Source organism: Protopterus annectens, chromosome 11.part0, assembly GCF_019279795.1.
Source record: "Protopterus annectens isolate FY-2018-M chromosome 11.part0, PAN1.0, whole genome shotgun sequence".
Taxonomy (NCBI): domain Eukaryota; kingdom Metazoa; phylum Chordata; order Ceratodontiformes; family Protopteridae; genus Protopterus; species Protopterus annectens.
Window position 1 is genome coordinate 776,341,472 of NC_056745.1, and position 25,553 is coordinate 776,367,024.

Below are 25,553 nucleotides of genomic sequence, written 5' to 3' on the forward strand. Positions count from 1 at the left end.
TATACATATTTTGTATTTCAATAAATATAACAGTAAGCAAGCACTTTGAAAGAAATATATTGCAGTTGTATGAGAGCTCAGGTTTGGCTAAACAAAAGTGATGTGACACTGTATGTCTAGGCTGTACAATTCTAAAATATGAAAAGTTGTTTGTGACACTAGAGAAAAATATAAAATTCTGGTTGGTGTGCATTATCATTTATTACAGCAATGATGTAAGACCGATGAATGTACTATTTTATGTAAAGCCATCTTTTACTGATAACATTGCTATTTGTACCTTTATAATAGCATTTCATATTCACATGACATTTACATTTGTTTGGTTTATGCTTTTTAACATGATTTATTTTTAGAAAGTGCACAGGAATGTAAAGATGTGCGAAGGCTGCTATAAGTGTGACATTCTATAGCTAAGAGGCATTAGTTAATATGTTAAATTAATAAATGCATTGATAAAATAATGACATGCAGCCATAGTCGCTTATATAATTATAGTAAAGGGATAGAGAGGAGTGATTTGAGATGGGGAAATATGGGTTGACAAAGTGAGAGTAATAACTGTTTTTGAGGAGAGTGTATGGTACATGCACAGCCTTTCTGAATAATGCAAAAGCTGTGCAAGTAATCTCAGGACAAAGTGTCCAAGACCTTCCCAGGTACAGTGCATAAACCAATAAATAAATTATATTAATACTAAGTCTGGTTATAATGAAATACCTGTATGTGAGAAATAATGGAAGAGGTATCATCAGTAGCCAGTTTGCTATAACACAGTTAGATTTTTATGGGTCTATTTCAAAGGATCAAATTTTACAATATCGAACCACTGATCATTGAAGGCCAGATGATCGAAGTTGTGAAATGTCGAACATAAAAAAAATCTTTCATGTTTTTGCAGGGGGGTAAGCCCTCCTGCACTCCACATCCCCTGCTCCTTAAATATACCAACACTGAGATTGCACTACAGTGAAGAGAACAGTAAATTTCCCATTCTACACTGTATGTCAATCTCCATTCCCAAGGTTCGATATTTTACAACTTCGATCATCTGGTCTTCACTGATCAGTGGTTTGATGATGTGAAATTTTGATCCTTTGAACTAGACCCAATTTTTATATCTAAGATTATTGGGAAGCGATCCATATTAAATAACCAAACATGCCCTTTATTTTAATTAGGTTTTCCTGTTTAATGATTGCTATATGGATTTCTACTAGCATGCCCCTTTCTGCCATAATTTGGGAAAATGCCTGGTGTAGTAGCATAGGAAATACCTTGAGACACAAATGTTTGCAGAAGTCATCTGAAAGCCCATAAGGCTTCAGGATCCTGTTGTCCAGGATATTTTCATTGACTATGGAAATTCCTCAAGCACTGAGAAGCTCATCCACATATGCAGCATTGCCTGAAATTTCTCCAGTTCTTGCACAGTTAACCTATCTAACTGGACATAGGATAACTCTTCACATTCATCAAATCTTTATTTTATTTGATTTGCATTTGTTTACTGACATAGTCCACTGGGCCAAGGAGCCCATTTTCAGTGAAGGCCAGGGGAGAAAAGCCCCACAGGTAACAAGAAACAAAATATACAATAGTTAAACAAGCACATCATGTAAAGCAAACACATTTGGTATGAGTGCATTACTAGAGAATATACTTCAACAGTATGACATGAAGTAAATGCAACCGGAGTAAGCTTGTTACAGGGCTATATACAGTTTAAGTAAGTTCATTGCAGGGCTATATACAGCCAAGTGAAGCATTTTAAACTGACATGATAACAACATGACTTGATTCATTACATTGCATAACATTTCTAACAGGTGAATTGAATTACAAAATGACGCGTGATTCTACATTGCATAAAAATACAAAGTAAATTCTAACAGTGGTTAAAAGTGGGGTTTACGCCTGGACTTAGTATACATGACTCAAACAGCATAAAGTAGCAAGGAATTACACATTGTATTAAGTATATTACATGTCCAGTATCAGTATCAGTGTTAGGTAAAGGCTGATTGTGATTTGAGGGAAGGAGACATGGTGCAGGTACAGTTCCAGTTAGAAGGTAGAAAGTTGTTTTAGGGAGGGTTTGAAAGTGTCACAATTTTTTGTAGTTGTGATGGTCAAAGGTAGGACATTCCTGGCCTTGGCTACAGAGCAAGAGTATAGAAGATGTCCAGCAGGCAGGAGTGGTTTATGAACCAGCAAAAGGTGCTGATTCTTGGATCTGAGAGCCCTATTTGGTTGGTAAGCACTGAAAATCTGGCTAAGAGCAGGGCAAGCTGATGGTTTAAAGATTATTCAAAGATTCAGAGTAAACTTTATTGTCATTTAGGACCACACGTGTGTAGCCTAAATGAAATTTATTGCATCAGCTCCTTCTTGAGATTACAAACAGAAAGTGAAACAGCACATACAAGTAAAGGAATGAACACAACTAACATATACAATCCTACTTCCAGTACCCGTACAAAAGAGCAGAAAAATTCTAACACTTGAATACAGAATAAGTATACCCTGTACTAACTTAAAATAACTGCCTGATTTAAAAAAAAGACACATTACAGATTGCACATTGCCTAAGTTGTCTGTCTAATATTGCATTTGATAGAGATAATATAAATAAATATTGCACTTAACATGGAATTTGTGAGGAAAATATTATTCAACAGACTCTAGGTATTTGTGAACAAAAAAGGAAAAAAAAATAAGAACTATCTTAGTTAATATCCATTTCTCTGGGACGTATGCCTGAGTTCAGAAGTTTGACCACTGTTGGTTAGAAACTGTTGCTGAATCTGGTAGTCCTGCAGTGAATGATGTCATATTGTCTACTCAATGCCAGATGCTTAAATAGTCCAAGCGCTAGATGTGTGATGTCTTGTATTATTTGGGTTACCCTTCTGATGCTTCTTGCAGAGTAAAGTTGTTTCAAAATAAAGATGGAAGACTGGTACCCATTATGTTCTCAGTGACCCTCACCACTCTCTGTCGTGCCTTCCTTTCTGTAGCTGTACAACTTCCAAACCACACTGTGAAGTTGCTGGTGAGGATACTTTCAATAGCATCTCTATAGAAGGAGGTGAGGATATGAGGCGGGACCTTAGCTTTCTTCAGCCTTCTCAAAAAATGGAGGCATTGGTGCGCTGTCTTGACCAACTGGCTGGTGTTTCTTGACCACAAGAGATCCTCTGATATGTGTACACCTAGGAATTTTGTACATTTAACCATGTCTACACTCTCCCCATTGATTATGAGTGCTGGATGGTTTGTTTTCTTTTTACTAAAGTTGATGATAATCTCTTTCATCTTGCTTACATTCAGGTCAAGGTTGCTCCCCTCACACCAACTGATCAGAGATGCCACCTCCTCTCTGTATGCTTTTTCATCCTCCTTTGTGATGAGCCCCATGACTGTGGTATCAGCAAACTTGATGATATGGTTGGACTTGTGCTTTGTATAGCAGTCATGGGTCAGAATGGTGAATAACAGTGGACTGAGAACACATCCCTGTGGAACCCCGGTATTAATCTTGACACACTTTGATGTTTTCTTACCCGAACTCACTCTCTGTGGCCTCTTGATCAGGAAGTCCAGGATCTAGTTACAGAGATGTTTACTGAATCTTATATATGTCACTTTATTTATCAGCTGCATTGGTACCATTGGATTAAATGCTATGCTGAAATCTATGAACAGCGTCCTCACATATTTGTCATTGCCTTGAGGATGTTCAAGAGATCTGTGTAGTGCTAATGACATGGCATCAGCCGTGGATCTGTTGACTCTGTAAGCAAATTGCAGAGGGTCAAAATCGGGAAGTAGGCCCAATGGCAAATGCTTTTTGATCACCCGCTCAAAAGATTTTATAACAGTGGATGTCAGAATGACTGGGCTATAGTCATTAAGGCTGGAGGGAGAGGCTTTTTTAGGCGATGGAATGACGTTTGTTTACTTGTAGCATGAGGGTACTTTCCCCATGGCAAGAGAGGTGTTAAATATCTCCATAAGTACTGTGCACAGTTGATCAGCACAGCCTTTTAACACCTTGCCCAGTATGTTGTCTGGGCCAGCAGCCTTTCTGGGGTTCACCCTCTTAGCTGTTTTCTCACCTCCTCTGTACTGAGTTTGAGCACAGCATCCTTCTTATCAATGGGAGCTTTGTTTTGTGGTTTTATTTGATTATAGGTAGGAGAGGTAGTGAGGCACTTCAAGCCAGTTGAGATGGTGAAGAGCAGTACAGTGTTGGGTAAAATGTTTTGTGTTAGAGGCAAATTTATCAACTTTGTTGTAACATGTTTCGAGTTTAGCTTTTAGGGAGAATGAGAGATTAGTAAGTAGAGGTACACTGTAGAGTAGGGAAGTTTGTAGGTAAGTGGAAGCAAGGACTTGTTTAGTGGAGGAGCTAAGAACATTTTTGTGCCTATAGAGGATTCCAAGCTTTTGGTGGGTCTTGCTGATGCTGTGGTGTATGTGTATGTCAAGTTTTAGGTGTTCATCTATAAACACTCCTAGCAGTTTTCTCTGAGTAACAACCTCAATGACTGTGTTACTTTGTTTGAGTATAATGAACTGGGCTTTGTTAAGGGTGATAGACATCTTGGGTGTGAAGAGCATGAGTTTGGTTTTGGTGGGGTTGAGGGAAAGGTGATTGTTACACATCCATGTCTCAGTAGTAGTGAAGGCTGACTGAGTTAGTTGTAGTTCTGTTAATGGAATTAGAGGCGCATATAATTGTAGAGTGGGCGGTACAGTAGTGTGGCACTTAGCATTGTTGCCTCACAACAAGAGGTTCTCCTGTTCAGTTCTCAGCTGGGGTGCCTTCTGAGTGAAGTCTACATGTCCTCCTTGCATTTGGGTGGGTTTCCTCCAGGTGCTCCAGTTTACTCACACATTCCAAAGACATGAAGTAGGTGGACTGGACACTCTAAACTGGCCCTAGGTGTGAGTGCGTGCATATGAGAGTGTGTGCGGTATACCATCTGAGGAGGGTTGAGCTTTGGACTAGAAACCTGAGCCCTTAAAACCTGTAACTGCTACAGAAACAACAAGAGCTGAAAGGTGCTCATTGCCCAGTGTACCATACGGTGTGCAAATGGGAAAGAGAGAGAGAATTGTAGAGTCATAGCATAGTGAATAAGCGAGCCTTGTCCTAGAGAGGAGTGGAAACTATTAAAACAAATGCTGAATAACAAGGGTCTTAGTATAGAACCTTGGGGAACTCCAGTAGGGGTATTGACATATAGGGAAAAGGAATGTTGCCATTTGACAGCCTGTTGTCTGTCAGTTAAATAACTAGAGAAAAGGAGAGAGAAAGGCCAGTTTTAGAGAGTTGGTTTACAAGCAGGAACTGAGAGACAGTATCAAAAACTTTTAAAAGGTCTAAGAATAGAGAGGAGGCGATTTTGCCTGTGTCATAGGCACTGTTGATTGTGTTCATGAAGGATATAAGGGCAGTTGTGGTGCTCTGGCCTGGTCTAAAGCTGTGCTGTGTGGGAGACAGAATTTGGTTGTGAAGAAGAAAATGTAGAATTTGAGTGTAAATGCACTTTTCTAGATCTTAGAGATTGTAGAAAGAATGGCAATAGGTCAGAAGTTTGAGATATCAGAATTATTGCCTCCTTTATAAAGAGGAAGAATATAAGCTTTTTTTCCAGATTTTAGGGACATCATATTCTTGGACAGATTTGTTTAGAAGGATGGCTATAGGGAAGGCAATAGATTCAGCAGCTAACTTTAAGAATTGTGTAGGTAGGTTGTAAGGAGCATTAGCGCACAATTTGAGCTTAAGCAGCAGTCTTTTTACTGTGACGATTGGGATGGGTATAACAGTGAAGGTAGTTGTAGAGCTGGTAGTGTGGGAGGGTATAGTGGAAATAATGTGACGGGGTACTTTAGAAGGAGTAACAGGGTTAGTGGGGTTATGAGCTTGGGGAAAGGAAGCAGTGACGTGTGCTCTAGCATTAACAAACCAGGAAAAAAAATCAGGTAAACACTACCAAAGTACGTCCCAGGAACAAACAGAAAATGCTGAAAAAACAAGGAATGTTCCACCACAGTAAAATAAATGTAAAACTTTAATGGATAAAACAAACTTACTCCCTCAGAACCAGTCCTGGTTCTGAGGGAATAAGTTTGTTTTAGCCATTAAAGTTTTACGTTTATTTTACTGTGGTGGAACGTTCCTTGTTTTTTCAGCATAGCATTAATAAAGTGAGAATTAAAGAGGGTGGCTATTTCTAGTGGAGTTTTGTCAGGATGAGGGCATGGGTTTCTCTTTGTACCTGGATTTAGTAATGATGTTACAGAATTCCAGAGTTCCTTTGGGTTTGACTTGTATACATTCTGGAATTTCAGATAGTGATTTTTTTTTTATCTTTGTTAACTAGTTTTTTCAACTGGTTTCAAAGTTGTTTGAACTTCAGCAGGTCGGGAGGGTTTTTGTTATCCAACCATTGTTTCCAGCTCTTGTCTCTGTATTTCATCATTTCTTTAGTAGCTTTAGTCAGTCATGGGGCATGATTCACTTTGATTCATTTTAGTCGAAGAGGCGCGAGGCTGTTTAGTATATTAAGAAATGTTGAACTGAAGTGCTCGACTGCCTCATCTAGAGGGAGGGTTTTTAGCCTGCACCAGTTCATCTTTTTTAGGGTATCAGTGAAGTTCACAGGGTTGAATTTAATTAGGTTCCTTATTAGTTTGTACGGATGTGGCTTATGAAATGAGGGGACAGGACAGTGCAGTGAGCAAAGGCAGGGAGGTGGTCACTAAGGGAAAATTTATTAGGGTCATTGATTAGAATTCACTCTAAGGTGGAGCTACAGCTATTGTTCATATTGGGTCTAGTTGATGAAGTGATGAGTTGAGTGAAGTTGAACATATTGATATTTAAAGAGGGAGTGTAAGGGCAAAAAATCTATCCAGTTAATATTTACGTCACCAAGGATAATGGGTCATTATTGATATTGTTGGAAATCCATGTGAAAATTTCCTCCAATAAGGGAATGCTGTTACCTGGGGGTATATGCAGAATTATAATACATATTTTTTTTACAGTTGTTCATGTTGAGGAAGGAAATAATAATTCTGGCAGTGGCAAATTGTGGTGTGGGCTTAGTGTATGGTACTATATTATAGGAGGAGGGAAATAGTAGTGCAAACCCCCCACCCTTTTTTGTGGGGTCTGTCAGATCTTATGGTATCAAAAGCAGGTGGGAGAAACTTGAAGTGTTTTCTACATGGTTTTAGCCAAGTTTCAGTAGCTGCAATCATGTAAAGTTGAGTATTGGTGATCCACGTGTGAAAGTGTGGGATTTGTAAGTTTAATGTGACCAGATACAAGGATTTGTGGGAGATGCTGATGCTGGGTTGAGTAGTGGTAAAGATTGAGAGGGGGGCAAAGATTGGGGTGGAAGTCTCCACATAAAGGTAAGGTGGTTAGCCTGAAATAGTAATTCTGGAAGTGGTGTTTCCTAAATGGTTTTGTAAATTAAGTTTCATGTTTTGTGATAGAAATATCTGGTATAAAGATTTGGCTATGGCCTAGTGGGAGGATTTTTATTTTGTGTAGTAGTGAGAGTTTTATTTGATAGAGGCTAGGAGATGTGTCTGAGTAACTTGTAGACAGGTTAGCTAGGTTAGTTAATGAATATGTGATTTTTGAGGGCTTGGAGGGTAGTAAAGTGGGATTAAGAGTTGTTGGTACTGTAAGGAGAGGATAAGTGCAAAGAGGAGTGAGAAAGGGGATATGAGGATGCCACATGAGTACATGGTAGAAGGGAAGTAATAGTAGATGTAGGAAGGTATTGTAATAGATGGAATAGATGAAGGTAGAGTGAATGAAGGTACAGATACAGGCTAATAGGTATATTAGCAAGCTGGTAGATGGGAATAGGGAAGAGACTTCAATTGGATAAGGTTAATATGAAGTGTAAGGAAAGTTTGAAGAATAGGTTTATAGTGAGAAGCTGTTTGAGATGGTTTGAGGTAATTTATTGTGTAACATTTGCAGAGTGGAATAGAGAGGGCTGTTCAGAAAAGGAGTGAAAAGGGTGGGGAAAGGGAAGTTGGTTGAGCTAGTTAGATGGATTGCAAAGAGGAGTGGCAGAAGAGGATGTGTATTATAGGATGTAATGTGGTCCTATCTCGCCACATTCTTAACTGATGGGTTCAGAGCCGAGAATCGGCTCCGACTCGGCCGCTATTTACTAGCTCAAAGTCTCTGATTGGCTGGGCTAGCCCTAGTATCCCAAGATGCACCACGCCCAAACCCCCAGATCTCAGAGTACAGACGTTGTCTTGAGCTTGGCTGTGGCTAAGTACCTTATTTAAACTATTTTTCTTAGTTTATTCTGTCTATTTTTCTGTCAAAAGCTGTTCTTACAGCTACATTCAGTGTATCCTGTGAGTTGGGACTATTTTTAGTCAGTTTTTTGTTTTTGTGGATTCCTTGTATTTTCGGCAGGCTAGGCCCATTTAAATTAGAGAGCCTTAGCCTCTCCTGTGTCTGTTACACCTGTAGGGGCATTTTGAGTTAGCGCCCCTTCCTTTATTTAGTTAGTTTTTCTGTAGAAACCTTGTTTTTCACAGGCTAGGCCTGTTTAAGTTAGAAGACCTTAGCCCTCCTCCCGGTCTGTTAAGTCTGTTGGGAATTCAAGTTAGAGTCCCTCTCCCGCCCTTCCTTACCTTGTGTGTGTGTTTTATTGTATTGCCATGTCAGGCAAAGATCAGAAAGAGCATAAGCCTTCTGGCTTCAAAAAGTGCACCAAATGTTCTTATAAGATGTCCTTAACGGACGGCCATGACATCTGTGTGTATTGTTTGGGCGCTATTCATTTGCAAGAATCTTGTAGTGTGTGTCACTCTTTTAGCTCTAGAGTCTTGCAAGAGAGGAAAAATAAATTGATTCTCAGGGGCCTTGTCAAATCTGCCTTTGAAGAAGCTTTGGAGTCGTCTTCCTCTAGTGGGAAGTCTAAGTCTAAACCAAAAAAGAGAGCTCTGGCTCTGTCTGGTTCATCGGAGCCATCGGAGAAAATAATGAAGACTGCTCCACCTTCCTCGGCTCCATTGGCTTCGGAGCCAAAGGAAGGCATTTCTGTGTCTGAGTCAACCTCCTCGGCTCCATTGTTATCGGCGCCGCAGGAGGCTTCTATGACACTGGAGCCAGCTTCGGCTCTGAACCTCTTGGAACCGATTCGGAGCCTTTCTCCTAGCCTAAACTTGGATCCTCTGGGTAAGAGATCTTGACCACCTTCTGTGTCCCCCAAGTGTTCCAGGTTGTCTGATTCGGATGTGGACAGGGTGGTGCAGAGACTCCTCCAGGCGCCGGTATTAGCCAGGTTATTTTCCGCTCCAGCCCAGTCGGCTCCGGAGCCTTCCCTCTTGTCGGTTCCGACTATTCTTCCTCCGAGCACTCCTGTGTCGTCGGAGCCGGGGTGTTCTACGTTGAGTGGGGTCAGCTCCGATACCCCCATTAAGCCTATCAGCTCCGACCTCGGCTCCAACCTGTTCGATTCCATATTCTGGTTTTGGCACTCGGGTTTCTTCGGTCGGACCCGAGGGGGATACATCGGGGCTTCATCCCTCGGCTACAAGTCTCCCTCTTTGTGCCTCAGCTAGGGGAACCCCTTCTCCGATTGTGGTTTCAGAGACGGGTCGATCCTCGGATTCCGGTGGACCCGCAGTCGAGGCCATGAGGAGCGCACTGGCCAGGTCTTCAGTGACTTCACTCGAATCAGCCACTCCTTCCCTCGGCACTGCGGCTGGAGCCTCTGACACCCCCTTATCAGTGGACAGCAGGGCTCGAAGGCCTGAGGATACTTCCATGAGTGGTCCCCAGCCTTCTGAGGGCCCTTCAGATTCCTTGCCTGAGGAGCCTCCCAGAAAGAAGTCATGCAAGAAGAAGCACGTTGACTCCCCAAATGAGTCCATCACTTCTGATACTGACCTCGATGACACAGAGGGGTCCCCTAAGTCGCCCTCCGATGAGGTCTCATTCTCCGATGTTCTGGAGATTTTAAGGCAGAGAGGTGACTGGCCTTCTAAATCCCCATCTGAGGATGAGTTGGTCCTCCTCAAAGCCTTTGGAGCCCGACCTTCCAACTCCTGGGTTTCTCCACCCTTCGACAAATTGTTAGACCTTATTTGTCGAAGGGTGTGGGAACACCCTGACTCCATGGAACCTGTGCCCAGCCACCCAAACAAGTTTCTGTCGGCACCCCTGGAGAAAGAGTTCCTTCCTAACTAAAGGAGTTAGATGCCATGGTGGTGGCGTCTGCCACTCAGCAAGAAGTTGCAGAAGCTTCTGCTTCCATTCATCCTCCTAACAAGGAGTCCAGGAGTATGGATCGGTAGTGGAAGCATACTCTGTCTTCAGCGACCTTTACTTTGCGGTCGTTGAACTATCTTTTCCACTTCACTAGACTCCAAAGAGATCTCCTTAAGGAATTGGGAGATACCCTGTTGGGTAACTTGCCTGAGGTGCTGAATCAGACTGTCAACGCCCAGCTGTCTACCCTTTCCTCTATTGTCAATTCATCCATGAGGCTCATATTCTATGCAGCCGAAGGGGCAGGTAGGGCAGCTAGCTCAGGCGTAGCCCTCAGGAGGCAAGCCTGGATGTGCCTGTGTCACTTTGCTGAAGCCTTCAAGTCTTCCTTCATGGACACCCCCTTCAATGGGTCCTCCCTCTTTGGACCCAAAGTGAAAGACCCTCTCACCAGATGTGAGCAGGAGGGTAAGACTTTGTCTGCCATAGGGGCCCATTTCTTGCCTCCCTCTAGGCCTTATCCCAAGGCACGGAGGGGAGGCAAGATGTGGTTCAGGAAATCTCAGAAGTCTTTCTCCATCGATCATGTTAACCCCCCCCTCCAGGGGCAGAGGAGGGGGGAATTACTCTGGAAGACACCGCCCTAGAGGCGGAGGAGGCCCCCGCAACTCAGGAGACCGTGAATCATTTTGTGGATCCTCCTACCAATGTCCCTGAGGGACTGCCCGACTGTGCTACTCCGGAGCCAGTTGGGGGCCATTTTTCAAGGCATCCTCAAGCCTGGGAAAGTATCACTCAGGATCAATGGGTGCTCTGAATAATTACCGGAGGTTACACTATTCCCTTTCTTACACTCCATCCCCTATCCAGAAAAATCCCAGACCTTCCACCCAGTCAAAGGGATCAAGCAGCGCTAGAGGTTTCGAAGCTGCTGTAAAAAGGAGTCATCCAACCAATCCCCTCAGACCAGACTGGATCAGGAACTTACTCAAGATTAGTTTAGGTACCAAAAAGGACAGGGGACCTGAGGCCCATTCTGGACCTCAGCCATTTAAACCGATTTGTACTGAAGTTCAAGTTCCGAATGGTCACTCTTCAGTCCATTTTCCCCTTATTGGAAAAAGGAGTATGGATGTGCTCCATCGATCTCAAGGATGCCTATTACCACATCAAGATAAACAAGGCATCCAGGAGTCACCTATGCTTCCAGCTGGGAGCCAGTCACTACCAGTTTCATGCTCTGCCTTTTGGTCTCACCACAGCCCCCAGGGTGTTTACCAAATGCTTAGCAGTGGTGACAGATCACTTGAGATGTCAAGGATTCCAGATTTTTCCTTATCTGGACGACTGGCTTCTCACTGCCCCCTCCAGGCATCTACTCGTTTGAGCCATGAGGGCTACCATCACATTAGGCCAATACCTAGGGATTACCTTCAACTGGGAAAAATCTGTGTTGCAGCCATCACAGCATGTTGCATTTATCAGCGCAGAGCTGGACTCCGTCCAAATGAGAGCCTTTCTTCCAACAGAAAGAATCAAAGTGCTACAGGCTCAAGTGTTAGCCTTACTACCCCTCAGGAAAGTCCAAGTCAGACTTGTTCTTCAACTACTAGAGTCCATGGCGGCTACCATCATGCTAGTACCGCTAGCCAGGCTACATATGCGGATCCTCCAGTGGTTGGTCTCGGTCCAGTGGTACTTTCAGGAGTTTCCTCTGTCTTATCCCATTCTCATCACAGAACAATGCCGATAAGACCTACGTTGGTGGCTTCAGTCATCCAATCTAGACATAGGGAGACCTATGACCCCCCTGTCTCCTACCACCACGGTGACCACAGATGCTTCCCAGATAGGTTGGGGTGGCCATTATCTGGGCAGAATGGTCCAAGGCACATGGCAAGATCATGAGGTACATTTGCACATCAATGTCCTGGAAATGAGAGCAGTGCTTCCAGCATTGCAAGCACTTCAGAGCTCTCTTCCCAAGGGGACGATTGCTATTCTTTCTGACAGCATGTCAGTCGTGTGGTACCTAAACAAGCAGGGTGGAACCAGGTCCTATCCCCTTTGCAGAGAGGCCATGAGAGTGTGGAACTGGGCATTGTCTTCCCAATGCTTTCTAGTAGCAACACACATTCCAGGGAAGTCCAATGTGATAGCAGACAAGCTAAGCAGAGCTATTCTGATGCCTCACGAGTGGTCCTTGAACAACCGAGTTGCAACTCAGATCTTCTCCAGGTGGGGTCAACCTTGCTGCGACCTGTTTGCCAGCTCCCTCAATGCCAAGTGCAGCAGGTACTTCACTCTGATTCCCCCCCCTGGGGGAGCCACCCAGGGACGCTGTAGTCCATGATTGGCCCCCAGGTCTGCTCTATGCCTTCCCTCCATTCCCTCTATTATCAAGAGTGATTCAGAAGGCAACTTCCTTGGGAAGCAAGATGATTCTTTTCGCACCATACTGGCCTCGTCAAGTTTGGTTCCCCTTTCTTCAGAAGTATACAGTGGACGGCCCTTGGACTCTGGAACCAGCACCAGACCTATTGACTCATCAGTCGGGTCAGTTCCATCCATCCCTACGAACCCTCAGGTTGACAGCTTGGCTGCTCCACTTCCATCCTTAGCTAGACTACATTCCTTTTCACCTGAGGTGTTGCATATTCTGTCATCCTCCCACAAGTTGTCTACCAGAAAACTATACTCTAGCAAATGGAAAAGATTTGCTATCTGGGCTGAAGCACACAATCTAGATTCCTTCGCAGCCCCCTTGTCGGCGGTATTAGATTTTTTGGCTATGCTCTTCAAACAGGGTTCCGCTACCTCCACTATTAAGGTATAGCTGGCAGCCATTTCTAACTTTCACGTTTCACATGAGCCTTCCCTTATGGGCCATAAACTCTGTAAAGCCTTCCTGAAAGGAGCCTGGTTACTCTGTCCACCATTGTCACAACCAGTTTTACCTTGGGATTTAAGCTTGGTGCTTCAAACCTTAACTTCTACCCCCTTTAAACCTACTGACACTTGTGAATTAAAATATTTGTCTTGGAAGACAGCCTTTCTGGTCACCATTACTTCAGCCAAGAGGATATCGGAGCTTCAGGCCCTTTCCATAAAACCCCCTTATTTGGTCTTCCATAAGGAGAAGGTTTCCTTGAGACTCAATCCCTCCTTCCTTCCTAAGGTATCTTCTACCCTTTGTCTTCACCAATCCATTGAGTTACCAGTTTTCTTTCCAAACTTTTCAAATGAAGCGGAATACAAATTCCACCAGTTGGATATTCATAGACAACTAAGGTTTTATTTGCACAGGACACAGCCCCACAGGAAATCGGATCAGTTGTTTGTGTACTTTTCAGAGAACAAGAATGGTAGCCCTGTGACTAAAGGTACTATTGCTAAATGGATTAAGGACTGTATCTCCTTTATTTACACATTAGCAGGCAGAGATTTACCTTTCCCAGTTAAGGCTCATTCTACCAGGGCTATGGCTGCATCAGTAGCTTATCATGCTAGGCTCTCCTTGGATGACATCTGTGCTGCGGCCACCTGGTCCTCTCCACACACATTTGTTTCTCGTTACAAGCTTGATGTGGTGTCTAGAGACCGGGCTTCCTTTGGTTCCATGGTGCTCAGGAGTATTGTCAGTGAGCCTCCCAGAATGTAGGTGCTAGGGACGCTGTCCCATCAGTTAAGAATGTGGCGAGATAGGACCACATTACATCAATTAGTTATGTACTCACCATAAAGTCAGATGTATGTGGTCCATCTCGCCTACATTCTTACGTACCTGCCCACCATCCCCCGACCTGTTGGACTTGGAGGAGATTATGTTCTTAGACCCTTCTGAGGATGTTATTTTTTCTCTCTTCCTGCTTGTGTTATTTCTAGGTGGTTGTGTATGTCACTCTGTCATATTGTTGGCAAACAAGATCTGGGGGTTTGGGTATGGTGCATCTTGGGATACTAGGCCTAACCCAGCCAATCAGAGACTTCGAGCTAGTAAATAGTGGCTGAGTCAGAGCCGATTCTCGGCTCTGAACCCATCAGTTAAGAATGTAGGCAAGATGGACCACGTACATCTGACGTTATGGTGAGTACATAACTAATTGTTAAGGCTAATTGGTGGGAGGGGATTATTTTGAATAAGCTTAGGTGCACTGAGGATGGGTGGGATTTGGAGGTAGGATAGGGTAGTGGAGTGAGCTTGAATGGAGTGAGTTGAGCCATGAGGCAGACTAGGCAGCAGAAAAAACAATCAGCAAATAAACAAATGGCCAGTTCAGTGAAGATGAATGTGATACAGAACCTCACATCCCTTCAAAAACATAGTTTGTAGGAAATGGTTTGCCAAATTGAAGCATTTACTGTGCCAACAATAGGGAACACACTAGCAAAAAAAAAGTCGAAAAATAAACTACCCAACATGAAGCACTTAATTTCAAACTGTTGAGGGCAGACAGTGACAACAATACAACCAATGTTCAAGGCAAGAAGGATTGGGAATGCTAAAATCTAATGTTCCTGTATAGTGTACATGCCACTTGCAAAGAAATGCTTAGGGATTCTGCATTAGAAGATAAAATTATGCAAGGACTGGTGAGGACATACACTGCAGTACTTTACAATGTTGGCAGCTTGACTCGTGACATTTCAGGAGAGACGAGTGAGGGAATTCCAGGCAGCCAGCTTAGTTTAAGGAGAGATAAACCCTCAAGTGCAGTGTATGAAGGGACTGCAGTACTTTAGAGTGTTGGCAGCTTGCCTTGCCTTGTACAGACATTGAAAAAATACCCCAAATTTATAACTGATAACCTCTTGTGAATAAAGCAGAACAGAAGGGAAGTATAGACTCAGATCCAAAAGTGCCGTGGTCAGGCAGATATTTTTTTACTCTGCACACTAAAAATTCTGCTAATGCCCTCTTGAACATGACATATAATTACTGGACTCCACTGATGTCCAGCTGTTCACTTTGTCTAAAGGGACCATTCTCCTTAACAGCCACTAATGATATTCATCTTTCTTATTGTGAAAAGACTGCAGTCATATTAAACTTTTCCCTTTTATACTCACATATCTTACCCTCATTCTGTCACAGTTAAATGCTGTAATTTACCTCTGTATGACAACATTAAATGTCTGCTGATCAGCTGCAGAAAAACAATTGTGCAAGTGATCTGAAAGAGAATGATCGGTCCACTTTCTATTGAGCAGGCTTCTTCATAATTGTTGTTTTCATTCACTGAAAATGAAGAAGAGGAACACAATGACACAGAGAGTTGGGAATACCGATGGGAACATGCTCTGAAAAACTCCCTAATTCAACATCTAGGAATGAATAATGGGTCACTGGATTTCCTGGCACTAAGAAAAAAATTCATTTTAAAGGAAATCAGACCTGCTGCATGAAATAATATCTCCCAGGTGCTTTCACTTCTATAAATCTACCAGATTATATAATTTCTTGATTTGTAGGAGAATCCTGCTGCTCAAATATTATGGCTAGGCTTGTCCATAAAGGACATCAAAGGGTGAACCTTTCTCTTTATAGAGCTTGAAAACATGCCCTTAGATTTTCCCCCTAACACCCAACTTGCCACCTCCATAATAACAGCTGGCCCTCCCGACATGTTAGTTGAAAAAAACTCAGCATCTTTATTTTAATACTGTACAAATAATAATAATAATACATTTAGTAGTGGTAGTAAATGTAGTACCTTTTCTAAAAGGAGTATGCAGTAATATGTAACCTGTGACAAACACAGTGTCAGAAACAAATGTAAGGGAGGGACATGTACCCTCAAACCTGATCCATTTTATGACAAAACTGTCATCCATGGGATGATCATTCTTCAACATTTCAAATGAATCCAACATATCAACAGTTCAATTAAAATTGATGGAAAACACATTTAAAATTTTTATTTGATAAAAGTAGAATTTTAATTTCAGATGTATTCATTTTGCAGTAAGGTTAACTGATCTTACTGCAGTTCTTTTGCTGTCTAAACAAAACCAGCTCTGACTGGGAATTCTAGGATATGTTTATGCAATGTTGCACACAGGACACATTACAGTATCCCATTTTCATTCTGACAAATAGACTTATAACGTTTGTAGGTTCTGACATCTTGCATGCACTACCAGTCTATTTTCACAATCCTTGACTTATGCCTTATGACTCAAAATGGCTGAATTATTCATTTTAATACATGAAAGGAAATGTTATGAACAAACGCATGCTCTTAACATGACATTCTGTTATGATGACTACAGTGGACTTATGTAAGATATTAAACTATCATGGGGTGTCATTTAATATACCTACAGGTAGAAGAATGGTTTGCACTAAATTACATGACCAAATACTCTTACATTAACACATTTAAAACATGCGTGTCTCTATTTATAGGTGAACACAAGATTTATATACAGTGAGTTAATTTGGAAATCTATGAATGAAAGTTAAGAAAGGGTTAATCATTGTAATTCAAATCATTTGGTCACAGTGCTTTACATCTTTAGTTGATGTTGATTAAACTTTGGTTCTGTACTGGAGTTGATGAGCACTGGGGCCTTCAGATTGATGGGGTTGTTGCATAATGTAGAAGAGATTCAGAAAGTATGTTTGTCCCTAATCTTGCTATTGACCAAAAAGGCCTCTGCTTCACTGGGAAGCAAGATGAAGTAGGAATCAAAGCTCTAGTCAGTGTTAGATATAACAAAATCCTTATCTGAATTTCAAAAGCCCTGTGTCTGGCTTTCTGTTTAGCTGGTAAGAAAGCTCTTCTTTTGTGCAACACAATGGTTGAATAGGAAATGTTAATGCTAGTGAGCACACTGGCAATTCTAACCCTCTCTGCAGTTTTAAGCACTGTAATGTATCTTTTAGTCTAATCTCTCACCTGTCTGTTATATGTTTCTGGAATGAATGCAGAGAATATGATCTACAATTATAGAAACTGATGATGAGAATTCATAAAGTCACAGCGTATTGAAAAAGCCATTGAATTGAGGCCTTCCAGTCTTTCTCCAGTCCCAGCATTTGAATTTTATCCATTGGGACTGTTTTGTTAAGTTGTCCATCTTATTCTAGAGATTATCTTTCTGTTCTTGTGTTTTTTTACATCCTGCAGATTGGAGATATCTTGTTAAACATCATCTCATAATTACAACTTGTGAGACAATAACGTCATGTAAACAGTGGAAATTTCATGCATTCATAAGTTGTTCTTGTCCACGTCTCTGCTACCTAGTACTCCGTGACTCATGTAGTAACTCTCCCAAGGGTCACCTGTATGACTTGTAGTTCTGTCATTGTGGAATTCAGTTAAGGGTGAATTAAATATTGAACCTTTGTAAAACTACCTAGATGTGCATGCTCCTCAGTCTGATTTGGACTTCAGATAGAGGAACATAAACTCTCTATGTGATGTACATAGGAAAAAAAGATTAATTTTTCAGGGTGGCAAGTGATAGAAATTTCAGGCCTGCTATACTGGAAGGTGAATAGTTCTCTGAATCCAAAGAAACACAAAGTAATCTTAATAAAGAAAGGGATGCTTTCATTTAGACAATTATTATAGGATATTGAATATAAAGTTCAAAACAGTACTTACTAATATCAAGATTTATGTATGTTACAATGCAGGTGTATGAGAAGAATATATACTACAGAGAAAATATACATTTGTAGTGGCATTAACAATAAAACTGTTTACTAATAATTTACGTTCTGCTGATGTGTGTGGTTTGTGCATTAGTTAATGTTGGTTGTAGCTCAGGATATTTTGCTAAAACAGACTATCTCTTCATTAAAACTAACTCATCAGAAGTATTCTTCTCAAAACAAGAGCATTTTCAGAAGCTAAAAAATTTTTTTTTTTTTTTTTGTGGGGGCACAACACGCTGCATCCCCTACCTTATAAAAATCATTTAAAGTCACTGTTTTATATTATCATGCCTTTTCTAAATGAAATGAATTTGGAAACATAAATGATTTTCCAGAAAACCACATTTTTATGAAGAACAGACTGGCCATTCTATGAAAATCTGGAGGGCTGAGAGGTATGCTTTTTGAGATACATATGTGAAAAGTATGCCTATATACAAAATTAACAATATAAAGAATACTAGCATCTCCTAAATGTTATGGTGTCAGTGCATTTGTTTTTATCACAGCCTAAGATTTCAGATGATAGTTTAAACATTTTATCGTTTGAAGTATATTACTACAAACATGGAAATACTGCATATTTCATGATTCCTCCTTTGATTACATGGCAATAATTGCCCCTAAATGCATTTGCTTATATCTAAAACAAGCAAAACATAAAGAACTGCAAAACACAAAAAAGTAGTTTTTATAGTAGGAGCATCTACACTCCCCCTTATATTATACAGATTATATATGTATGTATTCATATGGAAAAAATGGTGTAGGAGAGCACCATAATGAGTTAGTTAAATAAGCATTTGTCCAGTTCACCACTATGAAATAAAAAAGTGCAGAAAACAAAATGCAGTCATAGTGCAAAGCAAACTGTTCAACTGATTGTGTGAGTATGAAGCTCCACCTACTATATTCTTATCAGTTTTGATATTAGTCTTGCATTTTTGTAAGACAGCACAGCAGTTCTATTTGGTGCATAGACAACATCCACAGAAGTTTTGCTAGCAACAGATCATTCCCTTTAGAACTGTCAACATTTTCATGTTTGTAGCATAGCAAAAATATTAACCGTTTGGACTGCACTGATCAGGGTTATGACTTGTCTGATAAGTTTATATTTATCTCTGTATTTCCAGAATGGCACAGGTGATGAAAAGGTTAAAGTACGAAGCAGGTAGTTAGACCTATTAAGATGTATACATAGTGGTTGTTTAAATCCTGGTCACTGAGGTATTAGAAGAAACAAACAATTCATGATGCAGGTGTGGTATAGCTGGAGTTTTAACTCATACTTGATAAATCCAAAAGAGGAAGTGCTGTGTAACAATCTTTACCTCTGCTTTTAGCTGAACCCAGGAGTAAATAATTTCCAAAGAAAATTTGTGAATGAAGTAAGAAGATGTGAAGCAATGGAGAGAATTCTAAGTAAGTAGATTTTAATAATCTTTATGATTTTAATATTTCAGATTGATTAGTTTATTTGCAATCTGTTATGACAATGGTTATATTAACAAAATCAATTAAAGGTAGAATATTGTGCTAATATACTGACATATCTCTTACATTTGGTTGCAGTAATGTACTGAATGCACTGCAGTGTTTCAGTTACCATCATTTATAAATTCTTTATATATATATATATATATATATATATATATATATATATATATACATAAATGAAATCAGTTAAATGCTACTACTTTAGTCATGCTTACCAGCGACTTCAACCAAGCTGTTTCCCTACCCTGTCGACACCTGTTATATTGTATTTTCCCATCATCTAGAAAGAAAAACATAACACAATTGTTATTTACCTGTATTTCATTTCTTTCTTCATTAATATTACTGATATCTCTAGTACTAATATGCAAGGCATTTCATTCACTGCTGTATTTGCTTGTTATGTGTTTTAAGTATTTATTACTATCTGAATTCTCATACTGTGCCAGTCTTCTCTTTATTGCATGTTATAAATAAATTGTTACTCTTTTCTAAGTGTTAACAGCTTGTCTGCTTGGTGGAATGATGTTTTAAAATATTATGCTTTGCATGTAACAGTCTGTGAATTCTATTTAGACAGAAAGTGTACACACACATAGAAAATGTAGTAATTCAATGCCGTTTTAAGTTCCTTAGCTGTACAAAATGTGTGCTTTGATAGTTTTATGCCTAATAATGCTAAGCATTTAAGGGGATGGATTAAAATGTATACAGAAGTAGTATAGAAGTAATTCAACTGGCCAATTCTCACTAAAGTATATGTTGGCCATTCACTTGACACTGCAACCCCCACCCCTCCCCCAACCTCTACTATGAGCAGGGTGTGATGCCTGACTGAGTTCAGCCATCTTCTTTGTGCAGTTAGTACTGTGGACGAAATTACTGCCTTATACAATTACTATACCAATAAATATTTTTTTCTGGCCTACACAAACCAAATCCTTTCTTTACAAAACTGTCTGCATGTAGTTTAACAATTACCTAAAGTAAAGGAATACTAAATTAAATTATTTGGCAATGCAAATATTTTTATTACTGTATAAATGCATACATTTATATACATGAAAAAATGCAGATGATATCTGCAAATTACATATATAATATATATGCAGACTTAGATCTATTGTTTTACTCATACATATATTACATTTGTATTTATACAAACAACTATGTTATCACATTAATATTCAATATATTTGTATACAGATGCAGTTCTGTGTACAGATATGTTTATGCTTTCTTTTACATTATTATAATAACGTTATAGATAAATATTTGCAGTTACACATTTCTTCTAGCAAATACCTTCAGTTATACAATCTTTGTATAGTTTATTTTTTAAACCATAGTTTAATATGAGTAAAAATATAATACTGTAGAACATTGTCTTTCTTGCCCTGTTTGTTCATCCCATTCAGCCAGCTGGTTGAGTCTACACTTCTGTAGGTTGTTGTAACTGTGGTGGCACTGTTGGATAGAATGAGTGATCCCTCTCAGGCATGACAGGTGCTGTCCCAATTCCTGCAGATGTCAATCTTTTTTTATTTACTGGATATTATACATGCCTGGAACCTATCCAGGTATGACTCACTAAGAAGGTAAACCATTATCTTTACTTCTTTTTATGACCAACCTGTACCATGGCCTCATGCCTTCACTGGTGCTGCCATCATATGAAGTGCCAGAACCAGAATTAAGAAAGTATTGGCAGGGTTGTGTTGCATGGGTTTAGAACCACTCCATCTGGGATTATATCATCCCAACCAAACCCAGTTAAGTAGCAGGGGCATTAGACCAGGTAATGTTATTATTGGCAAGTCTGGTTTAACCAAAAAATGTTTTGTCATATTCATATTTTTTTAAAGGAATACATTCGCATTTCATTTATATGGTGGATTAGAATAGTATGCAATCATCATATTTCTTTAAATTAGTACTGCTGCTGTACATTGCCTTAGCTATCTGTTCTGGAGTATTACACCTGAATGTCATTTATACATGCCTCGTGCAGTATGGCAGCATTATTCATTTTTGTGTGTGAGTAAGACGGATTATACTTCATTGCTGCACAAACTCACATGCATATGAATCCATTTAGCATTTTCTAAACATATTCAGCTTTGAGTACATCTGGGGCTAGCTGTGCATTCCTGTGGCATGTTGGGGACTGCTGAGGACTTTGTCACTGTCCCCAGCTTGTTCACACTAACCCAAGGCCATGTTCATGAGTAGGGAAGACTGATTTATTTGTATAAGTGGCTGTACTCTTTCACTTATTATGTGATTCATAGAGATAAATCAAAAGTACCTAATTTGCATATTCACCACCTCCATATTAAATTTCGATTACTTCAGTTAGGTGGCAAATGATTTAGGAAACTACAGAATTTTTAAAGTAAGAAAAAATTATAGAAATATTGTAGTTTAATATGAAACATATCAAAATAATATAAAATTAGTGACTTTACTTCAAGTAATATTTTATTTTAATCAGATGACGGGCATACTATGATAGCTTTAGAGAGGAAAAGATTAGTATGATTTAGTGCTCACTGAGGAAATTATTTACTTTGGTCTCATTTAATGATTGTGCATATATTATAGAAATACCTTGTTTTAATTGTGAAGTACTGAAGTGGTAAGGATGGGTTTTTGGATGAACATACATATTTTTTTACTTGGAGATTTCAGAGTGTCGTAGAATGAAAAAAAACATTTCACAGTATTATGAATACAAGACAGTGGTAGGGGTTGGCAAAGGATGACTCTCTTAACAAGGTGATTGGTTTGCTGTTCTGAAAATATATTTATTATCCTGCAGACATTAGTATAGCACAACATTACTTATTTATTTATTTATTTATTTATTTATTTATTTAAATTTGTTGACCAGGAGTGCCCGACTGGACGTAGGTCCATTTTCAGTGGAGGCCCGAGGAGAAAAGCTCCACAGTTAAAATAAACAGACAGTAGTTGCATTGGATTACATAGCAATTAACAATTTAACATAGCAATTACTTACAACATATTTACAGATGAAGAACATAGTACATCAGTAGACAACTAGAATCTTTATCTGTGAAGTACATAACAGACATTAACAAATGTTACAATGAGAAGTTCCTGCTGTATAATAAGTACTAGGCTTATGAGCATCTGAGCTTGCTATAATCATGGTAGTTATTGGAGTGGAAAGAAAGGTAGCTGGATAGGGTGGATGATATTAGAGTGGGAGTTGCAAGGGCATAGCCAGCATGTTTTTAGGTGCACTTTTAGTAAAGTTTTGAAGTGGGTGCATGATGGTACGGAGGTAATTGTGGGTGGAAGGGAGTTCCATAATTTGGCTATGGTGCAAGAGAATAGTGCTTCACCAGTAGAGTTATTGGCTTTAGTGATCTGCAAGTGATTTTTGTTGCTGGATCTTAGTGGTCTGGTGGTGCGATAGGGTTGGAGTAGATTCTGGAGGGATGGGACATTTAGTGGATGGTTTACTAGTTTGTGAGCGAGTGAGAGTTGATACCACTGAAGCAGGTGAGGGAGTGCAAGCCAGCCCAGTTTAGCAAGTGAGAGACAGTGGTGACTACGGTAGGATGCCCCTGTGGCAAATTTGGCGATTTTGTTGTAGCAGGTCTCTAGCTTGTTTAGATTGCATTGCCTTAGGTTAGTATATATTGGAGAGGCATAAAGTAGGGTGGAGATAAGGTGGGAATTTGCTATTGAAATCTTTGCTGCTTTGGTGAGAAATTGCTTATTTCTGTATAACGCTCCTAGTTTTTTGTGGACTTTTTTTATGGTCATGGATATGTGAATGTCAAATTTTAGTTTATTGTCTATTTCCACTTCTAGCAATTTGGTGTGTTCAGTTGGATATATAGTGGTGTTGTCTTTTGCTGTGATGTTAAAGTGAGAGTTGTTTTGAGTATGTTTGGTGAGTTGGAAGATGAGTAGTTTAGTTTTGTTTGGGTTGAGTATTAATTGGGCATTGGATAAACAAGTTTCAACAGAGGAAAAGGCTTCCTGTGTGACTTTTTGCAGTTTTGGTAGGGACTGGGCTGAGCAGATGATGGTTGAGTCATCTGCGTATTGTATGAGTGTGCCATGTTTGGTGGCAGAGGCTAGATTATTGGTGTAAGCAGAGAAGAGTAGGGGTCCAAGGATGGATCCTTGGGGAACCACTATGGAGACAGGTAGTTGGGGAGATATGTCATTCTGCCATACAATGGATTGTTGGTGGTCGGACAGGTAACTCTGAAACCAGCTGGTGCCTGATTGTGAGAAGGACAGGTTATTGAGGACAGAGATAAGTTGTTTGTGTGGAACCATGTCAAATACTTTAGATAGGTCTAGAAAAGTAGCAGAGGAGAGATAGCCATTGTTTTTATGCGGAAGGATAGTGTTAGTAAAGGAGAGTAAGGCAGTGTAGTGCTATGGTTTGGTCGGAAACCATGCTGAGTACTGGAAAGGAGGTTGTTAGTAAGGAGGTAGTCTGAGACCTGAGAGTGTATGCGTCTCTCTAGTATTTTGGAGAGTGGAGAGAGAATAGCTATGGGGCGATAAGTGGTTAGTTCTGTGGAGGGTCTGCCTTTGTGGAGGGGAATTATATGTGATACTTTCCACAGTGTGAGAACGTAACTTTCTGACAGAGATCCGTTAATCAAGATGGATACTAGGTAGGCCAGAGCATCAGCTACGATTTATAGGTATTCACTTGGGAGGTTGTCTGCTGCTAATTTGGTGGGTTTTAGTTTAGTTAAGAGTTTTTTTATGTTGGAGGTAGGTACAGGAGAAAAAGAGAAGGCAGCAGGGAGATTACTAGTTGAAGGTGTGGGTTGGAGGGGAGGGAGTTGTGTTGTTTAGTTAGTGATAGCATGGTTTGGGTGAAGTGTGTGTTGAATGAGGTAGCAATATTTTCTGAGGAGTGAGGGATGTTAGGAGGAGGGGTACTGACTTTACCTGGGTGGAGGATGGAGTTTATGAAGGACCAGAATTGTTTGGGGCTGTGTTGTGAGGAGTCTAGGGCAGACTGGTAGTATTGGAATTTGTCCTGTTTTATTAGCTTTTTGACCCTATTGCGTAGTTCTAGGAATTTCTGTCTAGTGGAGGGGGTTCTGGTTTTGCGCCAGTGCTCCCAGGCTTTATCCCTGTTTTTCATTTCTGACTTAGTGGTTTTCTGTAGCCATGGGGAGGGTTGTGCTTTGATTCTAGAAAGTCTTATAGGGGCATGGTAATTAAGGATGTTCAGGAAGGTAGTATTAAAAAATTCAACTGCGTCATCTAGACTGAGGTACTTTAGAGGATGCCAGTTACATTCATTGAAGGATGAGATGAATGTGAGTGGGTTAAAGTTTAGTTTTTTATGTATTTGATGGTAGATGACAGGTTTAGCTTGGTATAGGTATTTTTTGAGTAGGAATGTTGGGGAGTGATCACTGAGGCTATCTGATAAGCAGCCTGTTATATATGACTGGGGGCTCTTACTGACTAGTATCCAGTCCAGGGTAGTGTGCTTGCTGGACTTTTTATTTATCCTGGTTGGCGAATGGACTAGTTGGGTGAAGCCATAAAGGTTACATGATGGGTTGGATGGTTGCCAGAACAGGATTGCCAGTCAATATTGAAATCACCTAAAATGATAGTTTCTTGGGGAGATGGTGGGTAGACCAGCTGAGGAGGTTTTCTAGTGGAGGGATGTTTTGGCCAGGTGGGAAGTAGCATCCAATTATGTTGATGGTTTTGTTTTGGTTTATTTTGAGGTTGGTATATATTATTTCTTCATTGCCTATTTGTGGAGCTGATGATTTTAAGATCTGGATGTTTAGATGCTGTTTAAATATTATAGCTACACCACCTCCTTTTTGTTTAGCGGTCTACTCTTAGTATGCTGTAACCTGTAGGGAGTATTTGCTCACTGGTAATGTGAGGTTTTAGCCAGGTTTCTGTCAGGATGACTATATCTGGGGAGTACAAGTCTATGGTGGCATGGAGTTCATGGACTTTTTGGATATACTTCTAATACTTAGGCTTAGTAGAAGGAAGTCACTTGGCTTTCTATTGGCTGTAATATGGGAGAAGTTGTGGTTTCTAGTCTGATTATGAGGATTGGGGTTG

At 40.3% G+C, this 25,553-nt stretch overlaps 1 protein-coding gene across 1 annotated transcript in view; it reads left to right on the top strand.

The window, feature by feature from the left end:
- ATP6V0A4 (ATPase H+ transporting V0 subunit a4) overlaps positions 1–25,553 on the top strand; it is a 563,239-nt gene that overhangs the window by 59,109 nt on the left and 478,577 nt on the right. The window contains exon 3 of the mRNA XM_044088210.1: positions 19,292–19,370. Coding sequence (XP_043944145.1) covers positions 19,292–19,370 — 79 coding nt within the window. The remainder of the gene's footprint in view (positions 1–19,291; positions 19,371–25,553) is intronic.